At 40.4% G+C, this 24,257-nt stretch overlaps 1 protein-coding gene across 8 annotated transcripts in view; it reads right to left on the bottom strand.

The window, feature by feature from the left end:
• LOC128742843 (basement membrane-specific heparan sulfate proteoglycan core protein) overlaps window positions 1-24,257 on the bottom strand; it is a 1,551,467-nt gene that overhangs the window by 923,775 nt on the left and 603,435 nt on the right. For all 8 annotated transcript variants that reach the window (XM_053839324.1, XM_053839321.1, XM_053839325.1 and 5 more), the window contains one exon: window positions 13,368-13,496. In XM_053839324.1, coding sequence (XP_053695299.1) covers window positions 13,368-13,496 — 129 coding nt within the window. The remainder of the gene's footprint in view (window positions 1-13,367; window positions 13,497-24,257) is intronic.

Genomic DNA, 24,257 nt, shown 5'->3' with positions numbered 1-24,257 from the left:
CGGGACGGCTGGATCGAAGTGCGATGAATGCAAGACGACGAGCAATTCTGCGGAATAACATGCTCTCGCAAGCAGAGATCGTTGAGATACAGCGACAGGTCCGTAGCGAAATGGACAGGAGGAATAACAGAGCGAGTGATGTGTCGAGACGAAGCTCAATGCGGCTACGTGATTCAAATGCAGGTGAGGTCCACGAATCCATAGCCCCGGTGGAGGTAAATGTACCCACACTATTGCCACAAGAACCACCGCTTGATCAGCAGTTGTTACGAGATTTGGTCTACCATATGGACGAAGCAGTCGCACTGTTCCGCGATACTGACCCTCTATTGCTGCAAAAATTACCAAAACTGCGATTCTCCCGTAAGCTAGTAGTGAATGCAATCAATATCCTTAATGGTCATGTTTTGCCATTGCATGTGAATGATACCCACCATCTAGAGGATTTGCAGTTGATAGTACTTTGTGCAGCTGTGGCGGCTGCTAGAAGCTTGGGATTGCGCACAACGCCCAGAGGTGAGACGCCTAGCTATGTTGGAGAACAGCGTAAGCCTCAGTGGCAGAAACGATTGGAGCAAAGAATCTCAAACAAACGAGTTGCAATTGGAAGACTGATAGCGTATGGAAATGGAGGAAGAACAGCCATATTGTGCCGCCATATAGCTGCGATCAAGCAACTAATTGAGCTTCGTCAACTGGGAGCCAGCTAACAGAGAGAATCGACAGACTAATACAGCAGTTAAGCATTTTATCGAAGCGTCTAAGGCGTTACACTGACTCTGCAAAACGTTGACAACAGAACAAGATGTTCAGTGATAACGAAAAAGCATTCTACGAGCAAATTAGCAACGAGAAGCCCGATTACAGAGATGACCTACCGGAGATAGGAGATATCACGAATTTTTGGGCCAATACATGGGAGAACCCAGTACAACATTGTGTCGAGCAGTCGTGGCTAATGTGAGAAGAGGAAAGTTGTGGTGGCATCGAAGTAATGCCGGCTATCACTGTCACGGCAACAGGTATCCGCGAAGCAACACGTGTCCCAGGAATTGGGCAGCCCTAGGACCAGACGGCGTTCAGAATTATCTAGGTTCTAGAAGCTAGTCGCGGTTCATCCCAAGATAGCCGAGTGCTTCAATAAGGTATTTCGTGTGCCTCACACACTGCCTGATTTTACTACCCGAGGCACCACTTTTCTCATCCCCAAAGACAGCAACACATCAAACCCATTGCGGGAAGACTAGTATCACTCTTGCAGGTTCTTCGGAAGTTTTACAGTATCACAAAGAGCATCGCACTTTTGTAACGTTCAGAATGGAACTGTTTAATAAATTCATCTGTAGTTATTATCAAACTTACAAATTATAGAATGTTTTCTTAAAACTACTGGAGGTGGTAAGTCTCCAAACCTAGTCAGCCAATCACGCAACTGTTATGCATGTGTTAGTGACTAAAAATCGTAATACCATGCGTCGTTCAGTTACATAAGCGTATGTAAGCAAAGGGCGCCAAAGTAAATAAAGAAAGAAATTCAGGTCAATTTTTGTCGTCGAGTTGGCTAACCGCTTTTTACTTCTTTTGGTCTAGGCCACACAGAAGGCAAACATGTGTTAGCAATAACGGTGCTATGTTTTGGTAACAACAGCAGCGTCTACGATTGCATTCTGTGTCAGCTCGGTGGTTCTGACCCAGAATAGGTTTCAAGTGTTTTTACGTTCTGTATGGTCTTAATTTATGACCTACATTTGGATTTGAGAATGAACAGAAAAATATCTTATTGCAGAGAAATGTATGTATGTATCATATAACACCATAAAAGTACAGGCCAATCACATGCTTATCAACCTGCATGCAGTCATTGTGGGGAAAGCGGTGCACAACCAGAGGAATCTCAGTATGGCCTATATTGACTACAAGAAAGCATACGACTCCATACCTCACACGTTCTTAATTAAGGTGTTGGAGATATATAAAATAGACCCTGTAGTCGTGAGGTTCCTGCAGCATGCGATGAGGCAGTGGACTACTACAGTACAACTTTGTGATGGGAAAACTATGTTGCGCTTGCGAATTCAAAGAGGTTTCTTCCAAGGGGATTCGTTCAGTCCGCTTTGGTTTTGCCTAGCTTTGAACCCCCTTAGCAAAACGCTTAACAGAAACGGTCATGGCTATAAGATTAGGTATGGCGACGGCGAGCATTAAAAAGTGACCCATACCTTTTATATGGATGATCTCAAGATCTATTCTGAATCGACAGAACGACTAGCAGTAGCTATCAAATTAGATGAGAGAGTAAGCAGCGATATCGGTATGGAATTTGGGCTTAACAAATGCCGATATAACAAAGCAAATTTTATAGAAATTAAGCGTAGACTATGTACAACAGAATGGCAACATGTGTTTTGTACTGAAGGAAATGTCGACTATGAAACAGAAAAATTCATCCTTTTCTTGAAGTGCCTTTTGCACGAAACTGTACCAATGAAAAGAAGAAGACGAAGTAAACATAGTAAATGGCCTGTGTGGTACAACCCACATCTAAAAAATCTTAAAAATAGAAAACAAAAAGCACACAAAAAATTCAAAAATGAAAACAATACCATTAACTTGAATAATTATCTCAATATTAGCGAAGAACTCAACTCGGCCACTAAAATCGCGTATGAAGAATATAATAGTAAAGTCGAAAATGAAGTCAAATCCCACCCAAAAAATTTCTTTAACTATGTAAATACTAAATTGAAAAGCAGTAATTTCCCATCCCAAATGAAACTTGACGGGCTTATTGGAAATAATACTAATGAAATCTGCAACCTTTTCGCAAATTTCTTTCAAGAAGTATATACAACATTTACCGAAGAAGACCGCGACCAAGAATATTTCTCATTTATCCCCGAATTTTCTAACGACATATCTGTCTCTCAACTATCAGAAATTGACGTATTTGAAGCACTCAAAGGCTTGAATGCGTCAAAAGGGGCGGGGCCTGACGGAATAGCACCCATATTTCTCAAAAACCTGGCCGAAGAACTTGCTACACCATTACAACGCCTATTTAACATGTCTCTGAAAAATGGAAAATTCCCGAAAATATGGAAATCTTCGTATTTAGTCCCTATCTTCAAATCAGGAACAAAATCAGACATCCGAAACTACCGTGGAATTGCCATTATCTCTTGCATTCCTAAACTATTTGAATCAATTATAAATGAAAAAAAATTTCAACAAGTAAAACACAAAATTAATTCTGGGGTTCCCCAAGGTTCCCACTTAGGGCCACTTCTTTTCATTTTGCACGTAAATGACATTTCCTACATACTTAACCACTCAAAAGTACTTGTATATGCAGACGACATGAAAATATATATGGAAATAAAAAATGCCCATGACGTCGCAGTATTTCAGAATGAAGTCAATGTATTCAACACTTGGTGCAACAAATCTTTACTAAACCTCAATGTAAAAAAATGTAACTCAATAGCATTTAGCAGGAAAATTCAAACTCCCTCTATTGACATATACTTAGGAAACAATATTGTACCAAAATGTAAAATTGTAAGGGATCTAGGAGTAATCTTAGACTCAAAACTAACATTTACAGAACATTACAATACCATTATTAACAAAGCAAATAGAATGCTGGGCTTTATCAAACGCTTCAGTCATAATTTCAAAGACCCATACACAATAAAACTTTTATACGTTACATATGTAAGACTTATTCTGGAATATTGCAATATTGTATGGCACCCACAGACTGCGTTACACGAAGGACGCATTGAATCTGTTCAGAAACAATTTCTACTATAAGGGTAAACGGGGTAACAACGCCCGCCGGGGTAAAACCGCCCACCATGGTTTTACAGGGCCTTGCTCAAATTGGTGTTAAATGTTGATGACAGTCATATTACTGAATGCGTACGCAATATTTTACAATACCTTGTACAGCAATATCGTATAAACTATCGGAGAAATAAATAAAAATAGATTTTTCGTTATAATCGTTTCGTTTTTTATATCTTTGTTCCCGCAGAACTTAGGGTTTATTTTATTCAAAACGTTAAAACTTTCAGTAAATCCAACCCACATCGCTTCTCTGATCCTGTCTTCATCCGACAGTACCTAAATTAGGTAACTGTTCATGCAATTTTGTTGAAATAAATAGTGAAATGTGTATATCGGTCATTTGGGGGTAAAACCGCCCACAATGAACGGCGCAAGACCGTCGTGTATAATGCTAGTGCGATAAGGAGATTTTTAAAATAATTGCATAGTTTGGACCAAAGAATCTCAGATTTACATAAAACAATATAAATGTGCTTAGTTTATAGCTGGTGGACTGTTTGGAAAAATCTAAATCGCAAATTTTCCCTGCGGGCGCTATGGATATTTTCTTGTTTTCTCGGATATAGCTTTTTTAATAATTCCTCCCTCTTGGAACAAATAACATGGAATAAACATATTTTTTATGAAAATATAGCAAATTATCTTAGCAAAGGAAAAGTAATATGTATCTGCTCTATCAATCAGAACAATTTGAAATGTCAAAAAATGGGTTTTATAACACTAGCCCGAATACCAAAAGCCCGAATACCACATGCCCGAAGGGCACTAGCCCGAATGTAACAGTAGCCCGAATGTCACAAGCCCGAATGTAACAGTAGCCCGAATGAAACACTAGCCCGAATGTAACACTAGCCCGAATGTAACACTAGCCCGAATGTCACACTAGCCCGAATGTAACAGTAGCCCGAATGTCACAAGCCCGAATGTAACAGTAGCCCGAATGAAACACTAGCCCGAATGTAACACTAGCCCGAATATAACACTAGCCCGAATGTAATACTAGCCCGACTGTAACATTAGCCCGAATGTAACACTAGAAAACGGGGGGCCTCGCACAAATCACATCTGTCTAGGGCTATTCTTTTTCCTAGATCTAGTAGACCTCTAGTTATTTTTCCCTAGTCCTCGCATCAAGTTACCTTTATAAAATAAAGCCGCCCAGTTAGCTTCGAGGTACGATGCTGGTCTAACAAGCCAGTCGTCGTATGTTCGAATCTCGCCTAGTCGGTGCTTGCTAGATAGAGTCAGTAGGATCGTTGCACTGGCCCCGTAATTTTCTTGTATTCTAATAGCAGGCTGCGAAGTCTGTCGATAAAGAAGGATAATGTCTAAAGACGGTATAAATCCAAGGCTTTGCTACGAATTATTTCTGCTTTGTCGTTATTACACTGTAAGATTTCAATCACTTGACTAGAGTTAGCTGATTTTCGAGCTCAGCAATTTTTAAATCTTTGATTTTAGTTAAGCGAGATATGAGTTAGGCTTATCATAAGATATGGGACCTTTTTACCAGATTAGTAGCAAGCGTTTCCTAGATGATTCAGGGCGAGCCGGCCGTAGGCAACGGCGAGTGTTCGCCGGTGACCCGCCGTCGGAAGCGCCGGCCACTGTGGGGGGGCAGCCCCCCCCTCAGAAATCACATCTGTTTAGGTCTATTCGTTTTCCTAGGTCTACTGACCACTAGTTAGTTTTCCCTAGTCCTCGCATCGATTTAACTTTTGTAAAATATAAAGCGGCGAAGCCGCTTTTTGCGACTTTCAAACTGAATAAGCGGCGGTCTTTTGTATCAGTATTTATAGGCTAGGTTAGAGCGAGGCTAGTTTTCAAATAAAGTTTACATAACAATTAATAACAGCAGTTAAATTACTATTGTTGTGTGTCTTATTCTTGAGTATTCTTGGGATTTAATAAAACCAAAAGCAATGTTGCGAATCGAACGAAAAGTCAACGATGCCTACTCACACGCGAGAGAGTATGAGAAGCATAGTATTCAACGGTTACATCGCTCACGCAGTCGTAAAAGAAACAGCCGCCGTTGCTGTGTGCAGACATTCGGCTTCCTACACATTGGCGAACGTACAGTCTCACACCGTCTTTCTGCGTAGCTTATTCGCGAGTCGAAAAACTCACGAGCAATCAGTTGCCTGTGAAGCTAATGAAGAACTGTGATACAAATTTTGCATTACTTTTTCTTTTCTTCGTCATCTTCGCCCTCAATTCTATTCATGGGCGGGAGTGCGAGGAAATTAGACCACACGAGTGTGGGCTTCGCAACACCGATCCGAAAGTAAATCTTGGGTGCTACACTCCGTACACCTTCTGTTTTTATACAACAGACTTCGCAGCCAGCCGATTCTGCAACCTTGCGGTTATGGAGCTCCAAATGTTACATTCGAGCTTGTGTTACATTCGTACTGGTATTACCTTTGGGCTCGTGCTGCATTCGGGCTTGTGTTACTTTCGGGCTTATGTTACATTCGGGCTACTGTTACATTCGGGCTACTGTTACATTCGGGCTAGTGTTGCATTCGGGCTACTGTTACATTCGGGCTACTGTTACATTCGGGCATGTGTTACATTCGGGCTTGTGTTACATTCGGGCTTGTGTTACATTCGGGCTACTGTTACATTCGGGCATGTGTTACATTCGGGCATGTGTTACATTCGGGCATGTGTTACATTCGGGCTTGTGTTATTCGGGCTAGTTGCTTTCGGGCTAGTGGTTTTCGGGCTAGTGGTATTCGGGCTAATGTTATAGAATCCAAAAAATGACCTACCGGATCAATTGCAGGAACTTTAATACTCATAGTGTTATATTTTATCTTAGATCCTCTCTAGTCCTTAAAGATTGACTCCAGGATGCCTAACCCGATCCATCTTGTTGTCTAAGGAAACTACACGGTATCAATTTCAAGACTGTTGGTACCTATATTACTGATATTCTTCCAATACGAGTGGTTACCGGACACTCTTTCGAACTTGCGAATCTCGGGGAACTATGTATTGTTTGATAGCAAACTGATTCAATTTGTTTAAATTAGATAAATTCATGAATCCAATGCCACCAGTTTCATTAAAATCGGTTGAATATTGTTAAAGTTATACGCTATGGCGGTTTTACCCCGTTAGTGGGCGTGTTTCACCCCGCATGGAAAAAATACTCTATTTTTTGGACGTGTTTCCAAATCGCAATAAAAAATAGAAAATCATTACAGATATTTATGTTTTTATTTTTTGTATGTAGGTAATAGATCAATTGTTCATTTAAAGCAGATAAATTAGAAATTGAGCTACAACTTTTTTTTATACAGGTGGTTTTGCTTAAGCGGGCGGTCTTGCCCCGCTTACCCGCTTTGTTTGGGCACGTAATTGTAAAGATAAAGGCATCAAATTTTTGAACCGCGCTTCGAAAACTTAACTGGACAGTATTTCCATTACCATCTTATGAAGCGCGCTGCATGCTCATCCATATACAAACACTTAAAGAACGTCGCGAACAAGCAATGCTTTACTTTATCAATGACATTATTTCTCAACGCATCCAGTCCGCAGATTTGCTTGCTCAATTAAACTTTTATGCGCCGAGCCGTAACCTTAGAACTAGAAAAATATTTATGGAAAAATCATATAAAACCAATTATGCGAAAAATGGACCAGTCAATAACATGATGCGCCTTTATAATCAAAATTGCGAAAGAATTGACATCACTATGTCCAGAATCCAAATTAAACTACGACTTAGCCATAGGAATAATGTATAGTATATAAGTAAACATTACAATCTTTTACCGACTGGTGATTCACTTAATGGAAACTTTTTCGGCTTCGCAGTCGCAGTAAATAAGCAGAAAAAACGGTGTTTTTCTCTTCTACCAACGTTTCGAATAATATGTATTCTTTATCAAGGCTCTAAAATAATCAAAATAATCAAAAAACATTTTTCAATTTGTTCTTACAAAATTAATATAAACTTTTTTACCGAGAATGGACCATTTCTTTGTCAAGTGGTTCATCATTGCACGGTCACTATATCATCGCATGTACATATTAGCCTAACAATATTTAAAAAGAGAAACAATATTAACAACTAGGAACAAATTTTACAAGCATTAAACTATTACAATATAATTTTCAAACACACTTCAAAACTAAAACTTCGAACTCGTAGCACTTTTTGAAAAAACAAAAGGATTGCTGTAATAAAAGAGTTTACATGCAAGCTTGAGCACAATTTTTATTGTGTGCAAGTTTTCGTTGTGCTCAGTTATGTCTACTAGTAGCTGTCACTTTCGATGTCATCAATCATCTGACATTTCCCGATGTTTTGTTTTTATTCTTACTCTGCTTTACACTTTGTAACACTGCTGCATACGTTGAGCTTAAGTTTTCAACATCACTACGTTTGTTTACCGTATGATCGGTCGTGATAATGTGGCACATTTCCAGCACATTCAGCGCTGCAGTCCGTCGATGTTCATCCAAGATATGAACCTTATCCAGTGCGAACGAGTGATCGTGTTCGATGCTGTGTTGGAGTAGTGCAGTTTTCTCTTTCAGGCGCTCCAGTTCGGCAGTGGTGGATGAGCTGTTAACATGCATGTTGGTTTTAAGCTCATCCAACTTTTTAATATTAGATCGGTGGTTGCTCATTCTCGTTTTCAGGTACTGTGTAGTAAGGCCAACGTAGCACGAATCGCATTCAGTACACGGGATTCTGTATACAACGTGCTGCGATCTAACGGTGCTATGCGATCTTTCGTGTTTGTGAACAGGCAGTTGATGGTATGTTCGTTGCGTGTGGCTATAGTGACATTTGGAAAATCTACACGTAACGATTTTTTTATGCGTGTTGTCAACAAATCGATATAAGGCATCGGTTTGTATGTTGTTTGGGCTGTTTCTACTGGATGCTCTCGTATGCTCCTTTCCGCTCTATTCTGCAGTCTGTTACCCAGTGATAATGGGTAGTGGTTTACCATTAGGTGTTTTTTTATGACATCTTTAATCTCATCGGAAGATAAATTTGTGCTCAGTTTGCGCACCCTTCTTATGAAGTTAGCGACTACGTTCATTTTCATGTGTAATGGGTGGCAAGAGAAATAATCTAAAAATCTCCCTGAGGCCATAGGTTTACAATACCATTTCGTCTTTATTGACTGGTCTGCTTGACGAACAAGCACCATGTCAAGGTATGGAAGTCTACCATCTTTTTCTTTTTCACAGGTAAATTGTAGATGGTTTTCATAGCTGTTAAATACCTCTAGAACGATATATGGTTTACCAAAAGCACATAAAGAAAACCTGCCGCTGCGACCCGTCGTACCCATTGGATGAGCTTAAAACCAACATGCATGTTAACAGCTCATCCACCACTGCCGAACTGGAGCGCCTGAAAGAGAAAACTGCACTACTCCAACACAGCATCGAACACGATCACTCGTTCGCACTGGATAAGGTTCATATCTTGGATGAACATCGACGTCAGATGATTGATGACAGCGAAAGTGACAGCTACTAGTAGAAATAACTGAGCACAACGAAAACTTGCACACAATAAAAATTGTACTCAAGCTTGCATGTAAACTCTTTTATTACAGCAATCCTTTTGTTTTTTCGTTAGTTTTTTCAAAAAGTGCTACGAGTTCGAAGTTTTAGTTTTGAAGTGTGTTTGAAAATTATATTGTAATAGTTTAATGCTTGTAAAATTTGTTCCTAGTTGTTAATATTGTTTCTCTTTTTAAATATTGTTAGGCTAATATGTACGTGCGATGATATAGTGACCGTGCAATGATGAACCACTTGACAAAGAAATGGTCCATTCTCGGTAAAAAAGTTTATATTAATTTTGTAAGAACAAATTGAAAAATGTTTTTTGATTATTTTGATTATTTTAGAGCCTTGATAAAGAATACATATTATTCGAAACGTTGGTAGAAGAGAAAAACACCGTTTTTTCTGCTTATTTACTGCGACTGCGAAGCCGAAAAAGTTTCCATTAAGTAAACATTGTAATAATAATATTATTGTATGTAGTCTACAAATGCTTGACGAATAAAACAACAACAACAAAATCAAATAGAAGTGACCAAAATAAAGTACCCGTAAAGCCTATCCAAAAATAGATCAGTACAGCTTCAAGCAGGGCGCTTGACTAGTTTTGATGGCTACGAGGTCTACGATGGGGAGATGATTAGGGATATGGTTTGTGGTGAATCGTACAAATACCTTGGTTTCAGGCAGTTCACCAGTATTCGCCACACCGACATCAAGATAGAGCTGCAGGGAAAATTTTTATGTCGAGTGAACCATGTGCTAAAGTCTTTCCTCAACGCGGGAAATAAGGTACGAGCACTGAATACATTTGCCATGCCCTTGTTAACTTACAGTTTTGGAGTAGTGGAGTGGAACAAAACTGACCTAGAAGATCTTGAGAGGAGGGTGAGCGAGAATTCAAACAAGTGGGTATGTGCCAACCTCAATCGGTACTGGAGAGATTTACTTTATTACGAATAGAATGGGGTGTAGGAATAGTCGACATTCAAGCACTGAGAGTTGCTCAGGTGCATCAGATGCGTGAATATTTCGTAGAAATCGCAACTCGACATGGAAAATACCGAGCTGTTTGTGTCGCTGATAGGGGTTACAGCGCTTTACATCTGGCGCAACCAGACTGCGACCTCAGATGCATTCTAATGTCGATGGAAGAGAAGCTCGCATCTTGGAAGCAGAGAGCAGTACATGGTGCTCACCTTGACCAATTGAATGGGACTTATGTCGACAAGGTCATGTCGAACTTATGGCTCTCCTGTGGTGAACTCTCTCTAGTGGTCGTATCCAACATGATAGCCATTCAAGACGGGATTACGCCGCCGAGAAATTGAAGACGGTATGTCTGGCATCAGGATGAAGAGGATGAATGCCGAATGTACCATCAACCACAAGAAACCATCGACCACATTATAGCTGGCTGCTTAGTACTAGCAAATGTAGCCTATACAGAACGCTACAACAACGTAGCAAAGATACTGCACCAGAAGTTGGCGCTGCAATGTGGTTTGTTGGAGGAAGATGTACCAAATTACCGCTACAAACCAGGTTCCGTCTTAGAAAACGACCGTTTCAAGCTGTATTGGGACCGCACCGTTCTGACGGACCTTTTTATTCATCACAACCGACCGTTCATTATGGTTTACGACAAGGGTAGACGAATAGTAACCATCATCAACGTCGCCATTCCACTGAGCCGTAATTTGGTGTCAACACACGGTCACAAAATTGTTAACTATCGTCTGCTGGCAGTGAAGTTGAAAGAGTTATGGAGATTAGAAGAGGTCCCAAGGATAGTTCCGATAGTGCTTTCCGCAACCGGAGTGGTTCCGAAAGTATTGCTGGAAGACCTGAAGATGTTGAGAGTAGACCGACAGCTAGCTGCGAGCCAGAAATCAGCGATATTCAGCACCTGTGCATTTGTCCGTCAGTTCCTGGGTCAAGACGAAAGATATATCCCAGATGATAATTCTATGTAAAAAAATGTGCAGATCCACCGAGCTTTGGCCACCGCCCAGGGTAGGTGAAATTTCGCGACTTTGTAAAAAGTCGGTTATAAAAAAGCAGACTTTGCTCAGTTCGTGGTATATGACACTCGGCCTTCCGGGATCTACAACCGAAATTTACAATTTACGTCATATAATTCGTCGTTCAATTGGTGGCAGTACGAAGTTTGCCGGGTCAGTTAGTATGAAATATTTAATTTGTAGTATGATTTAGGTTACGTTACGTTATTTAGTATGTTTAGTATTCCGTTTCACTCATGTTCCGTTACGCATATTTGCGTTATTTTGGGCGCACCGCCTAACTTGTCACTAGTTTGTTTATTATTTATTTATTGATTAACTGATTGTAGGCTTCCCCGTTCTCATGATTAAAACTAATTAATTATCACAGAAAATTTACATAAAACAATCTAAAACTACACTTAATTTGCTGCTTTGCCACTTGAACTTTAACAATATCTCGATGATTATTAAATATGGACATCATTCTGTACACTGGTTCGTTACTAGCAAAGTTTTGGACTCTATCTGTCAATTGAAAAGGCCTAACCATCCTCAGCGAAGAACGTCCATCGTAGACGGTTATCTGACTCAATAGATACGGCGAGTTATACCTGCCGCTGAGCAGATCCTTTAAGAAAAGAGCATCTGTGGTACGTCGTCTGCTCTCTAAGCTTTCCGTTCCAATCAGCATGCATAACGACTTGTAATCGGGCATCTCTCCAGACCAACCTAAATTCCGAAGGGCTTAGCGTATAATTTTTTTCTGAATTCGATTGTCAAATCAGTACGCGCCAAATTGTTCTGTATGTGTGTGTACCATGGTTTATTGTAATTTGTAACCGACATGATAGGACACGAAAGATTATTCCGTATTGTACCTTATAGGATTGGGCAAAATTCCCGAAAGTAACGATAATTGAATATCAATATCAAATCCACGGCTTTATCGATACTGTCGATGTATCGTTCGTGAAGCATCGATATTAGATTTATCGATACTAATTAAGGCGGCATTCTGGGATTAGTAAATGCTACACAAAAAAAGGGATTCATAAAAATTAATCAATAAAAAAACACGTTGAGCAAAGAGAGTGCCCCCAAAACACGCACGCTACCAGGGCCCGACTACGTCACCTTCAATTGCATAGCGTCACTCAACAATGAAGCAGTAAAGCTTCGGTTTCAACAGAAGCAGCACCGCTTCAGTTTCATACTGGCTTCAGCCAGCGTCAGTGAAACGGGTTTCACTTCATCATGACGATCGGTTTCAACTTTTCATATGTACTTTTCTATCAAATATTCAGAGGAAGGCCAGCAACTTTGAATGCAAATAATTTGAATTTGAGTAATATTTCCTACAATGCAACGCATATTAAAGTTAACCTAGTCAATGTCGACAAATCGTGCCTGACTTTCTGGCGTCGTCAATTGAAACAGCCACCAACTTCAACTGAAGCTCGCTTGAAACGTTCTGTTCAACAAATGAAGCAAGTTACTTCATGTATGAAGCGAAGGTAAGAGAAAGTCTGTTTCATTTATTTGTTTCGACGATGCCGGGCCCTGCACGCAACACATCACTCGCTCCAGCGCAGCTCTATTTCGAACACGTCGCTTTGTACGGAAAACCGCACCACCTGCATTTTTGGTTAGGCGCTTTTGAAAAAGCGGTTGAGATCTTAAAAAAATAACTGATGTATTTGTAAAATGTAAAATGAATGTAAAATGATATCTTTTTTATTACATAACATCCATGCAAAGTTTCATCTAAACGAAAAATGACAAATTAAAAAAAATATTGTTTTTTCGTCATTTAGGATGGAATGCCCCAATTGTATCTCTTGGACATCATCTTAATATGAGGTACTAACTAGCCTACTAACCATATTGTTAAGGAGATCCGGTCGTTATTAGGGTAGAAATCTTTTCAAACACTATTGTCTGTTTCAAAAAATAAGTACTCACCGGGACAGTTATACTCATCGGATCTATCAGTACAATCAACATGACCATCGCAGCGGAAGTCGTTATTAATACAGAAGCCATTATCACACTGCCACTGATCATTTTTGCATGTTCCTCCACCAGCAATGACTGATGAGTCCGAAATCAGGTATGAAAAGAAATCAAAAACATTGATTAGAACATATAAATGTTATGGTTCTTATTAGTTTCTCTTAGAGTGTGAAAAAGTGAACTTTTTTCGTTGGAAAATAGGTAAAATTCGAATTAGGTAAAAAAATCAAATTATTCAGTTTTAGGAAAAAATACATAAAAGTATGCTGTCTAATGTAGTTGAAGCCATATTTCATTTGAGATGTTACAATACATATTAGCATTCGCTCATACGCGCAATGTTGCAAATTATCGCATCAAAGAGCACTCACGATCCAGTTGCCTGCGATAATATTCCATACATTACTTTGCCCGCTAGCAGAGGTGGGCACCGCTAACCGAAATTTTAGCTTCGCTAACAGCTAATTCGCTAAATCAAAACGTTAGCTTCGATAACCGCTAACCGCTAAATCAATCAACAATTTAGCGGAAGCTAACGCTAACCGCTAACAGCTAAATTTGTTAGCACTGTAGAATCAACATTACTTAAGCGAAAAGCGCTGATTTCGGCAATAAAAGATAATTTTTGTTTCAAAGGTAGTAATAAAATTTCAAGTTTTTAGTAAAAATACAATGAAATCAGAATAAAGGGAATTAGCAGGTAGAAAATTTGTAAAAACATATTTTGTTGATAATAATTGTCCTTGGTTGTTGTGAAAACTTTATTGCGTTGATACTTGGCCCAACACTTATGAATTTATTAAAGTAGTGATGTCCGAGAAAATTGAAAAATCTCCCTTGATGTTTTCAGTGAATGTTGGAGGCCTCGAATTTTTTTAAATATTGATTTATTTGAGACCGCGTACAAAAGTAGTCCTCTACGGACTTGAGACAGCAACTTTGTTTACGGAAGTGCACTTGCCATATTTGAACGAAAGGTATTGCGAACTATTTTTGGCGGAGTACAAACGGATAGCGGAGAGTGGCATAGGCGTATGCACCATAAGTTGTCACTATTTGGAAAAAGTTGGGAGACTACTGTGGGCCGGCCACATTGCAAGGATACCGAACGATTGTGCAGTAAAATCTGTTCTCTACAAGAGCCCCACCGGCACCAGGAATAGAGGGGCCAAACGAGTTAGATGGCTTGACCAGGTTGAAGCCGACTTGCATGTGCCGAGACGCGTAACGATTTGGAAACGAGTAGCCCAAGACCCAGGGGTGACATTGCGATTCTCGTGTGATTTTGGTTCGTTTCGACCACGTTAAACGAATGGGCGAAACGACCCAAAATCACTCGAAACGAGAATCGCAATGTCACCCCAGAAGTACAATGGAGAGGAATTCTTGATACGGTAAGAGCCACCCCGGCTCTTGGCTGGTAAAGTACGTACAAAAGTTTGGAATTTGGAACCCTTCAACCGAAGCCTGTGTGATATTTCCCACAAATTTTCCTTCTGCCAAAAAAAAGTTAGCGGTTTATTTAGCGGTACATAAATTTAGCGGAAGCTAACAAAAACGCTAACGGTTATAAAAATTAGCGAAAACGCTAACCGCTAACCAAAATGTTAGCTGAGCTAATTAGCTGTTAGCGGATTAGCGGAATTGTGCCCACCTCTGCCCGCTAGTCTCTATGAAAATAGTGTTACTAAATCATTGTTTCGTTAAGTTCAAGTGAACCGCTTTGATTTTTCGCTGCTAAGTTTTCGCGTTTTAAAGTGTTAAATTTACCCAAGTCGCTTTATTTTTCGCATATAGTAAATCTGCATCACTTGTACTAGCCGCACGCTGTGAAATTGCATCTGATTAGTTATTTTAGGCCCGCAAACGAATAAATCTATTTTTGCGATACGCTTCAGTTTATCGACCGGCAGCTTTTGTTTTAATATTCTTCGTTAAGTTGTCATCCGCGCCAATTTCGGAACCAAAACAGAATGGAGAAGCAACAGTGTGGAGAATGTCAACAAAGCGTCAACGATCTCGAACCGATCCGTTGCGGCTTTTGTGAAACTAGCTTCCACATTAATCAGCAATGCTGTGGTTTCAACAGTCGAGTGTGCAAGGATCTATTCTCGCAAGGAAAAATGATTTTTATTTGCCCAACATGTAGAGAAGTGCTCAATGGTCGCTCTATCTCGGCTTACGTGGCAGATTTGCAACTGAACGTGCCAACACAATCGCAACCTCTCACCGAGCTACCGGTGCAGGTTCAAAAGTTGTGTGATGTCATTGATAGCCTAAGCAAAAAAATCGTCAACTTGTCTAACAAGCCGATGTACGCTGATCATGAAACACCTTCTACCTTGCAGACCACTCCTGTGTGGCCAAGTAAGAGTGTGAAGCGTCGCCGAGCGGGTTCCGTTTGCTGCTCAATCAGATCGTGGTGAAAACAATATCGATCTAAGCGATCTTTCAGTGCCATCCGTTGCTACCGTCGCAGTACAGAGACGGTTCTGGTTATATTTGTCGGGGCTGAATCCACAACTAACCGACAACGATATACAAAAAATTGTCTCTCGTTGCCTTAATACAACTGAGCCTGCTATTGCTATTCGTCTCGTGAAGAAAGGAATGGATACCTCTGGTTTTTCATATGTTTCTTACAAAATTGGACTGGATCCGGATCTGAAAAATATTGCACTGGATCCCGCTTCGTAGCCAACAGGACTGCTGTTTCGAGAATTCGTGGATCAGCCAAAAAACTAATTAGTGAGAATGCTACAATCAACACCGTGTCTAATCGTTTTGGTACTGGATTTGTATTGACTGGATCTGACCCGGGACGCACCGAAATTGGCAATTTGGAAGCCCCTAATCCACTCATCACAGTCGCGCCACTGCAGCCAGCGCTCATCAGCCGTCCCGGTCCTGTGTATGAGAACGGAGAAGGGGTCTTCCAGCTTGCTAGTATAGGCAAGTATTCTGCTATCAATATTAATTCCGAGCAATCGGTACCTGATGAATGTTCTTTTTATGTACGAAACGTCCGTGGCCTAAGAACAAAAATTGACGAGTTTTTCCTGTCGACTACGGAGAGCAACTACGACGTTATATTTTTAACCGAGACCGGACTTGACGACCGTATACATTCAATTCAACTATTTGGCACATCATACAACGTCTTTCGCTGCGACCGCAACCCGAGCAACAGCAATAAATCTGCTTTCGGTGGTGTTTTGATTGCCGTTGCGCAGCGGTTCCCCAGCTCAATCGTACGGACAATGAACGGTAACAGTCTGGAACAGGTATGTGCAAGTGCTACTGTTCGGGGGAAAAAACTATTGCTTTGTTGTGTGTACATTCCGCCTGAGAAAGCAAGAGTAGCCGATGTCGTCAACATGCACATCTCGTCCGTCTGTGAGCTGTGTGATGCTTGTGTGGAGCACGATAATTTAATAGTTTGTGGCGATTTTAACCAGCCACGCATTGAGTGAGAACCAGCCGACGATGCGATTCGAAATATCCGTACATCCCAATTGACATGTGCTAGTGCCGCACTGGTAGACGGAATGAATTTTTTGAACCTTTCTCAAGTAAATACGCAGCGAAACTATCTCGGCCGTATTCTAGACCTAGTGTTTTGTTCTTCGGATTGCATGCTTACGGTTGATAGTTATATCACTCCGCTGGTGCCTATCGATCCGCGCCACCCTGCTCTTGTTTTGTCACTGCCAGTGCACAACAATACTGCCATTGGAGATGCTTTTGGTGATGATGTGAGCAAATTGAACTATAGGAAAATCGATTTCGCTGCCCTGAATGAATACTTAACGTGCACTGATTGGAGTTCTCTATTTGTTGGTGAAGATGTTGATGAAATTGCTGCACAGTTTTGCAATACCATATCTCAGTGGTTGAGTTTGCATTTGCCGTTTGTAAGACGACCAGCCACCCCCGCATGGTGCACTCCTCGCCTCCGACAACTGAAACGTTTACGCAACAGCGCCCAGCGTGCCCTTCGCCGTTGGAGAACAGCTTTGACTCGACGCAATTTTAAGCTTGCCAGTGATAAATACCGCCGTCTGAATGCTTCATTATACAAATTGTATGTACTGCGTGTGCAGTCCGATTTTCGGAAGCAGCCGAAAAAATTCTGGAACTTTGTCAACTCTAAAAGGAAATGTTCCTCTATCCCTTCCAACGTGTATTACGACGACGTTGAGTCGAACTCAATCTCTGACTCCTGCGAGATGTTTGCGAAATTCTTCGCCTCAGTTTTCGCTGATGAAACTGCTCCCGATAGTATTGCTGGAATTGCTGCTGCACCTGTTCCGGCCGATTTGGTGGACTTGGGTTTGTTTACCATTACTACTGACATGGTGATAACTGCCGCCAAAAAACTAAAGCGCTCCTTTTTTGCGGGGCCTGATGGTATCCCAGCCGTAGTTTTGAGTCGTTGCATTGCAGTGTTGGCCAATCCGTTATGTTCTATTTTTAATAAATCGTTTGAACAAGGCAAATTTCCCGCCATTTGGAAACAGTCGTTCATGTTCCCGGTATTCAAATCGGGTGATCGACACAATGTGAGGAATTACCGTGGAATCACCAGTCTTTCTGCATCATCAAAACTGTTTGAAATAATAGTGAGTAGCGTGATGCTGTCCTGCACTAGGAATTACATTTCAACGGCTCAGCATGGTTTTATGCTGTTTCATTTGTGTTTACTAATAAGTCTGTAGTTCCTCAGGGCAGTAATTTGGGACCATTGCTTTTCTTGTTGTTCTTCAACGATATTGCGCTGCTTTTGGGTACTGGCTGTAGGTTAGTGTACGCCGATGACCTGAAACTATTTGCCTCGATAGGAAATATAGATGACTGCCGTCGACTGCAGGGTTTGCTTGATTTGTTTACGAGCTGGTGCAAACAAAATTGGCTGATTATAAGCGTTGCCAAATGTGAAGTTATGAGCTTTCACCGCATTAAAAACCCGATCCTTTTTGGTTACACCGTTGATGGTATTGAGTTACGCAGAGTGGACCGAGTTAACGACCTTGGAGTCCTGCTGGACACAAAAATGACGTTCAATGTGCATCGTGAATCAATTATCTCCAAGGCATCACGGCAACTCGGATTCATCTTTAAGATTGGTCGGAATTTTAAGGATGCCCACTGTCTTAAATCGTTGTATTGCGCCCTTGTTCGTCCGCTATTAGAAAATTGCAGCCTAGTTTGGTTTCCAAAGCAGCTAACTTGGAACCTGCGCATTGAACGTGTGCAACGGAAGTTTGTCCGACTAGCACTGCGACACCTCCCTTGGCGAAATCCTGACGACTTGCCCCCATACGCAGACAGATGCCGTTTACTCGACCTAGACACACTAGAACATAGACGCAAGGTGCAACAGGCATTATTTGTAGCAAAAGTTATTAATGGTGAAATTGACGCCCCTAACTTCAAATTTCGTCCAAAGTCCTATGGAAGCGGGTGAAAAGCATCGGTGCGGGAAAAGATAAATCGTCTACAGTTTGTGAATTTCATCCAGATGAAGTAAACCAAGTCTTCTTGTCAAGTTACATTCGTAGTGGGACTGATGAGAATATTAGAACAACAAGTAATTCACAGTATTGTTTCTCATTTCGCCCGGTGCAATATTGGGAAGTTATAAATTCCATATGGGACGTGAAATCTAATGCTGTCGGACTAGATGGGTTGCCGATAAAATTCTTGAAATTAATTTTACCGTTGCTCGTGCACCAAATCACTCACTTGTTCAACAGCATTATAAGAACATCGTCATATCCGACTTGCTGGAAGCAAGCTAAGGTGCTACCGCTAAGGAAAAAAGCTCATATTAATACGCTTTCAAACCTTCGCCCTATCAGTATACTGAGTGCTTTGTCGAAGGCGTTCGAAAAGCTGTTGAAGTACCAGATGTCGGCGTACATTACGGATAACAACTTATTGTCGGAGTTCCAAGCGGGTTTCCGTAAAGGCCAAAGCATACAAACTGCAGCTCTTCGTGTGTACGATGCTCTGGCAAGCACAGTAGACAAAAAAGGATCTGCTCTACTACTTCTACTTGATTTTTCTAAAGCATTCGACACTATTCCTCACCGGTTGTTGTGCTCGAAGCTGGAAACGCAGTTTAATTTTTCAAGCTCTGCAGTGAATTTGTTGGAGTCCTACCTCGATGAACGAACGCAAATTGTTTTCTGTGGAGACTTACAGTCCGAAGTAGGTTACTGCACCTCCGGTGTGCCACAAGGTTCCGTGATTGGCCCACTACTCTTTTGTTGCCACGTGAACGATTTGCCAACAATACCTCGGCACTGTTCCATTCAGCTTTTTGCGGACGATGTACAGTTATATGTTAGCCGCCCTGGTGTTTGTTCACGAGATCTCGTCGATTTGGTGAATACAGACCTTACCAGAATTGCAGAGTGGTCACTAAGAAATCAGTTGCACATTAACCAAGCTAAAAGTAAAGCTATGTTTATTCGAGGACGACGCAGGAATACTACGCAAATGGATTTGTTGCCACCTGTTATATTGGACGGCCAAGCTATTGACTGGACGGATCGAGCGATGAACCTTGGTTTTTTGTTTCAAGTTGATCTCCAGTGGGATGGCCTTATCAACCAGCAATGCGGAAAAATCTACGCGTGCCTTCGTTCGCTTCATAGTTGTGCACCTGCTGCTCCCATCGACATACGGCTTAGGCTGTTCAAGGCCTTGATACTGCCACATTTCCTTTTCGGGGATATATTGCATGTCAATCCAAGTGCTAATTCCATGAGCAGACTACGTGTTGCCCTTAACTCTTGTGTACGCTTCGTGTATGGACTTAGCCGCTATGCTCATGTGAGTCACCTGCAGAGAAATCTAATTGGCTGCCCCCTTGATTCTCTATATGCCTACCGTTCCTGCCTGTTCCTGCGTAAACTGATCACATCGTGCTCGCCGCCAACACTCTTTCAGAAGCTGATACCAACTCAAGGACGTCGCCTCCAAAACCTGATTATTCCGCGCAATAACACGAACAGCTACTCAAATTCACTATTCGTACGAAGTGTTGCAATATGGAATTCTTTACCCACTGTGGTCAAACAATCGTCAACGGAAGCAGATTTTAAGAGGGGCTGCCTAGAGTTTTTTAAACGTCATTAAATTAATTGTTAGTATGTAATGTATTTAGAATTTATAAAATGATACAAATTATGTATATGATAATAACTGTGACATTCGGAGATAGCATACAAAAAGGTTTACCTTACGCTATCAGATAAATAAATAAATAAAAATAAATAAAAATAAATAACTTACTATCAATGATCAATTTTCGCGCTTCACAACGATCCCTGCGCTCGACGGGTTTACTGCAGACCCAATATCATCGGACTGTGTTTGGATACAACGAACCAATTACTGAATGTGTAAGGACCTTTTCGAATGCGGAGGAATTGTTTGACTTTGGTGAACCGTCGCGCTTGTTTGCGCAGAGATTACGCAGATTTAATTTAGTATAAGATTTTATTCATGTAGACAATATTTTATGTCAGATGAAATATCCCTAATAAAAAAAAAAACAAAAAACGCACAGCAACCTAGATAGGGTAAGGAACGAGTTAAGCAGTGTCACCTATTTTAATCAGTTGAACATAAATGAGCCGAAAATGCACTTTTTTATTCATATTTTCAAAATCTTTTGATAGGATCATCTTCATAAATCACTTAACCATACATTTGATTCACACAAATATAATTTATTGGGTTTCCTACAAGAAATATGATGAATTAAAAATTGTTGTCCAAAATCGTACATTTTTCAGCTGCTGAAGGCAATCGCCACCTCGCTACTAACGAATCCATCACATTTTCAGCACTGATTACAACCACTCTAAAAGTCAAGCGCTCAATTGTCACCTACCATATTATTCACTCTCTTTTTTTCTATTATCTAAGGCTTTGTCACTAGCCGAAAGTTTTATTATTTTCTAACAAAACTGAAAACAAATTCTGAATTGACGGAACCTGTTCACCAGTAGCAGCAGCTGCAGCACAACTGATGAACTATCGTGTTGCCAAGACACTGTTTCGGTTCTGGAAATAAGAATTTTAAGTTTGAACTTAACTGAAACCTCCTATGGTGAAAACGTGGTTCAATACTTTCAAGAGAAATGTATGTTCATAATTAATTTTTCTTTATTAAAAACAACACAAAAGACAGCTTTTTCAATAATTTTCGAAGAATTTCTCAGTGATTTAATAAAGCAACGATGTGTTTCAATGTTATTTGCATTGACAACACTGTTCTGAGTCGGATCGTTTGTACTGCTATGTTTACCTCTTTTGTTCTCCCACCATCCTTATGAACAGCGAGTGAGACGTCAAACTCGCAGTTTCCCATAAGAACACCAGAGAATAAAAAAGACGACGAATACCGCTTGCCGAACGGTGCGGTGAGTGTATGCCCCGATAAACAATTTAGACAGATGGCATTTTACGTATCTATGCCGATACGCTATGCCGATTACGCATCAGAGGCCGATTAGTAGGTCGCGGATAGGAACGCGAACATACTGAATAGGGGGAAAAGTTCGAGGGATTTTTTAAGGGGACGTAAAAAAATTCAGATATCAGGATTGCTTAAAAAAGCACCTTGCGGGTGAAAATAGGTTCGGTCTGTTCAAAATTAGTTCCGCCGCTCCAACTTTTAAAGCAAAAAATCAAAAGTTTAGCTCAACAATAGTGTCTTCCAATGGTAACAGCTTGAAGAACTAAAGATAGCAAGAAGATTGGTATGCTGATATCCCCCACTTAGTCAACCCATCGCTTGTAATAAGGTAAAACAATCAGTGACCCGCTTAGACTGCTTAAAACTAGTTCTTTACCCTAGTTTGATTCGATTCAGTTCATGAATGGAGCGATCCTGAGAATATTGTCGTTTGATTCAGCATACTCTCACTCGTCGAGCGAATCGAGTTGTTGTTTCGAAGCACGGTTATCACTCGACAACCGATCTAAACTGTGTGGATCGTTAGGTATATTTTTTCAATTTCTGCTTACTGCCTATGTGCCACCGTGGCACAGAATACTATGATGTTTTTTTCAAAGGCAGACCCAAATGCATACAACGAAGCACGTGGTTAGATTAGAATTTCCTCATGTCTATGGTTCTAAAAAGCGCGCGGTTTCAAAAATTTATTGGTAACCCTTACTAAGAACATTTTCTGGCGGAAACAATGAAGTAATTTGCGGTTTCGTCACTAACGAGAGTGACATTAGCTGAGGATCGATTATGTAGGAGTGAGAGGGGAGCAAAGAGTGGAGGGGAGGATCCGGGAGTTTGAAATTTAATGTTGTTGATATTATTCCTACTGCAGACAGCTTCAGCGAGGGCCCCAGCTAATGTCAAAAAATCTTTATATGTGTGCGTGGTGGAATACTTCATGTGAACAATGTGTACACTAAGTCAACGAATAAATATATTTGCTATTGCATCGGACCTGAGCCGAAAAAACGCTCCGGAATGGGTAACGAACCAGTGCAGTCCGGAACAACTTCGACAGCAATTCTGATTATGAGAAAAACGAGGGCTGTAAACTGTTTTCAATTTCAGTTCTGATATCAATCACTAGTTGAGATAAAGATTGATAATCTTGAAAAACGCAGATCAGCTCTTTGAACACTGATTTATACTACAAGATAGCCGTTGCGCTGTCTTACTTTTCAGATTCCGACAACTGTTTCTATGAGCTGAAAAAATTAATAAAGAGTCGGATAAATCGGAAAGCTTGCTTTCAGGATAACACGATCCCTATCTTCTGATGTCATGCTGTTGGGTTATAGTTCGCTGTGGTTCAATGCAATTACGTTTTTTTTGCGGTCTGCTACACAGATTTATTTTTTGAATCTGATGTTAACTGTCCGAATAATTCGGTCATTTTATAGTCGATAAATTATCATTTTTCGCGTACAGTGATGTAAATAACTTAATTTTTGTAAAATTGGTCCTTCAATTATTTTGGCATAATCACGACCAAATGCTTTGCTATGCTTTAAACGGAGACGTTTGCTTTAAATTTCTCTACATATCACAACTCTAGAATAAAAACGACAAGGTAAACAGCCCTAAGGGTTGTGCGAAAGGGTGACGTAGGACTGTGTCATATAATACTCATTACATTGCACTATGGTCCAAAAAGCGATTTTAGACGGACAAAAATGATTGCGCCTTAACGGGATATTCTAGCTCAATGAAGTCTTCTGCAACTTCTTGAATGAAAACATGATGCATCTTTTGAAACGGTCGTCCAATGATCAGATGATACCGTAACAACAATTCAAGTAATAATTTTTTAAACAAGTTTGTTTTCCATTTCTTAGTTTCAAAACATTAAAGATAGATTAATTTCTTGTAACTTTTCTAAACATTCCAAATTTCTAATTCTTACGTATTGTTAGCAGTGGACCTTTGTTTATGGACGACCCGTAAAATCATATTTCCTCTTATAACTCATTTATCTCAACAGATAGCTTAATATGATGTTCTACAAAAATTTGTATACGTAAGAGAAGAATATTTTTGCAGAAGACTATTTTGCTTTATCTTTATGAGTTAATAAGATATAGCCGATTTCAGATTAAAAACAGGCCAATTTTACTGAAGCATAACTCGGAAAGTTGCAAACGAATCTTGATGAAACTTTGGCGATTCAATATACACATATGCACAAAGTTTTTAGCAAAAAATGGTGAAGGTGTTATTTTTTTAAAAGAGGATAAAATTTTTTGAACTTTATGATTTACTGTAGCTAAAGTTCTCGTTTTATCCATCCCTAACTGCCCAGGCACAGTTTC

This window comes from Sabethes cyaneus, chromosome 3 (genome assembly GCF_943734655.1).
Source record: "Sabethes cyaneus chromosome 3, idSabCyanKW18_F2, whole genome shotgun sequence".
NCBI classification, from domain to species: Eukaryota; Metazoa; Arthropoda; class Insecta; order Diptera; family Culicidae; genus Sabethes; species Sabethes cyaneus.
Note: the sequence above shows the minus strand (reverse complement) of the source record. Positions and strands in the feature narration are given on the sequence as shown.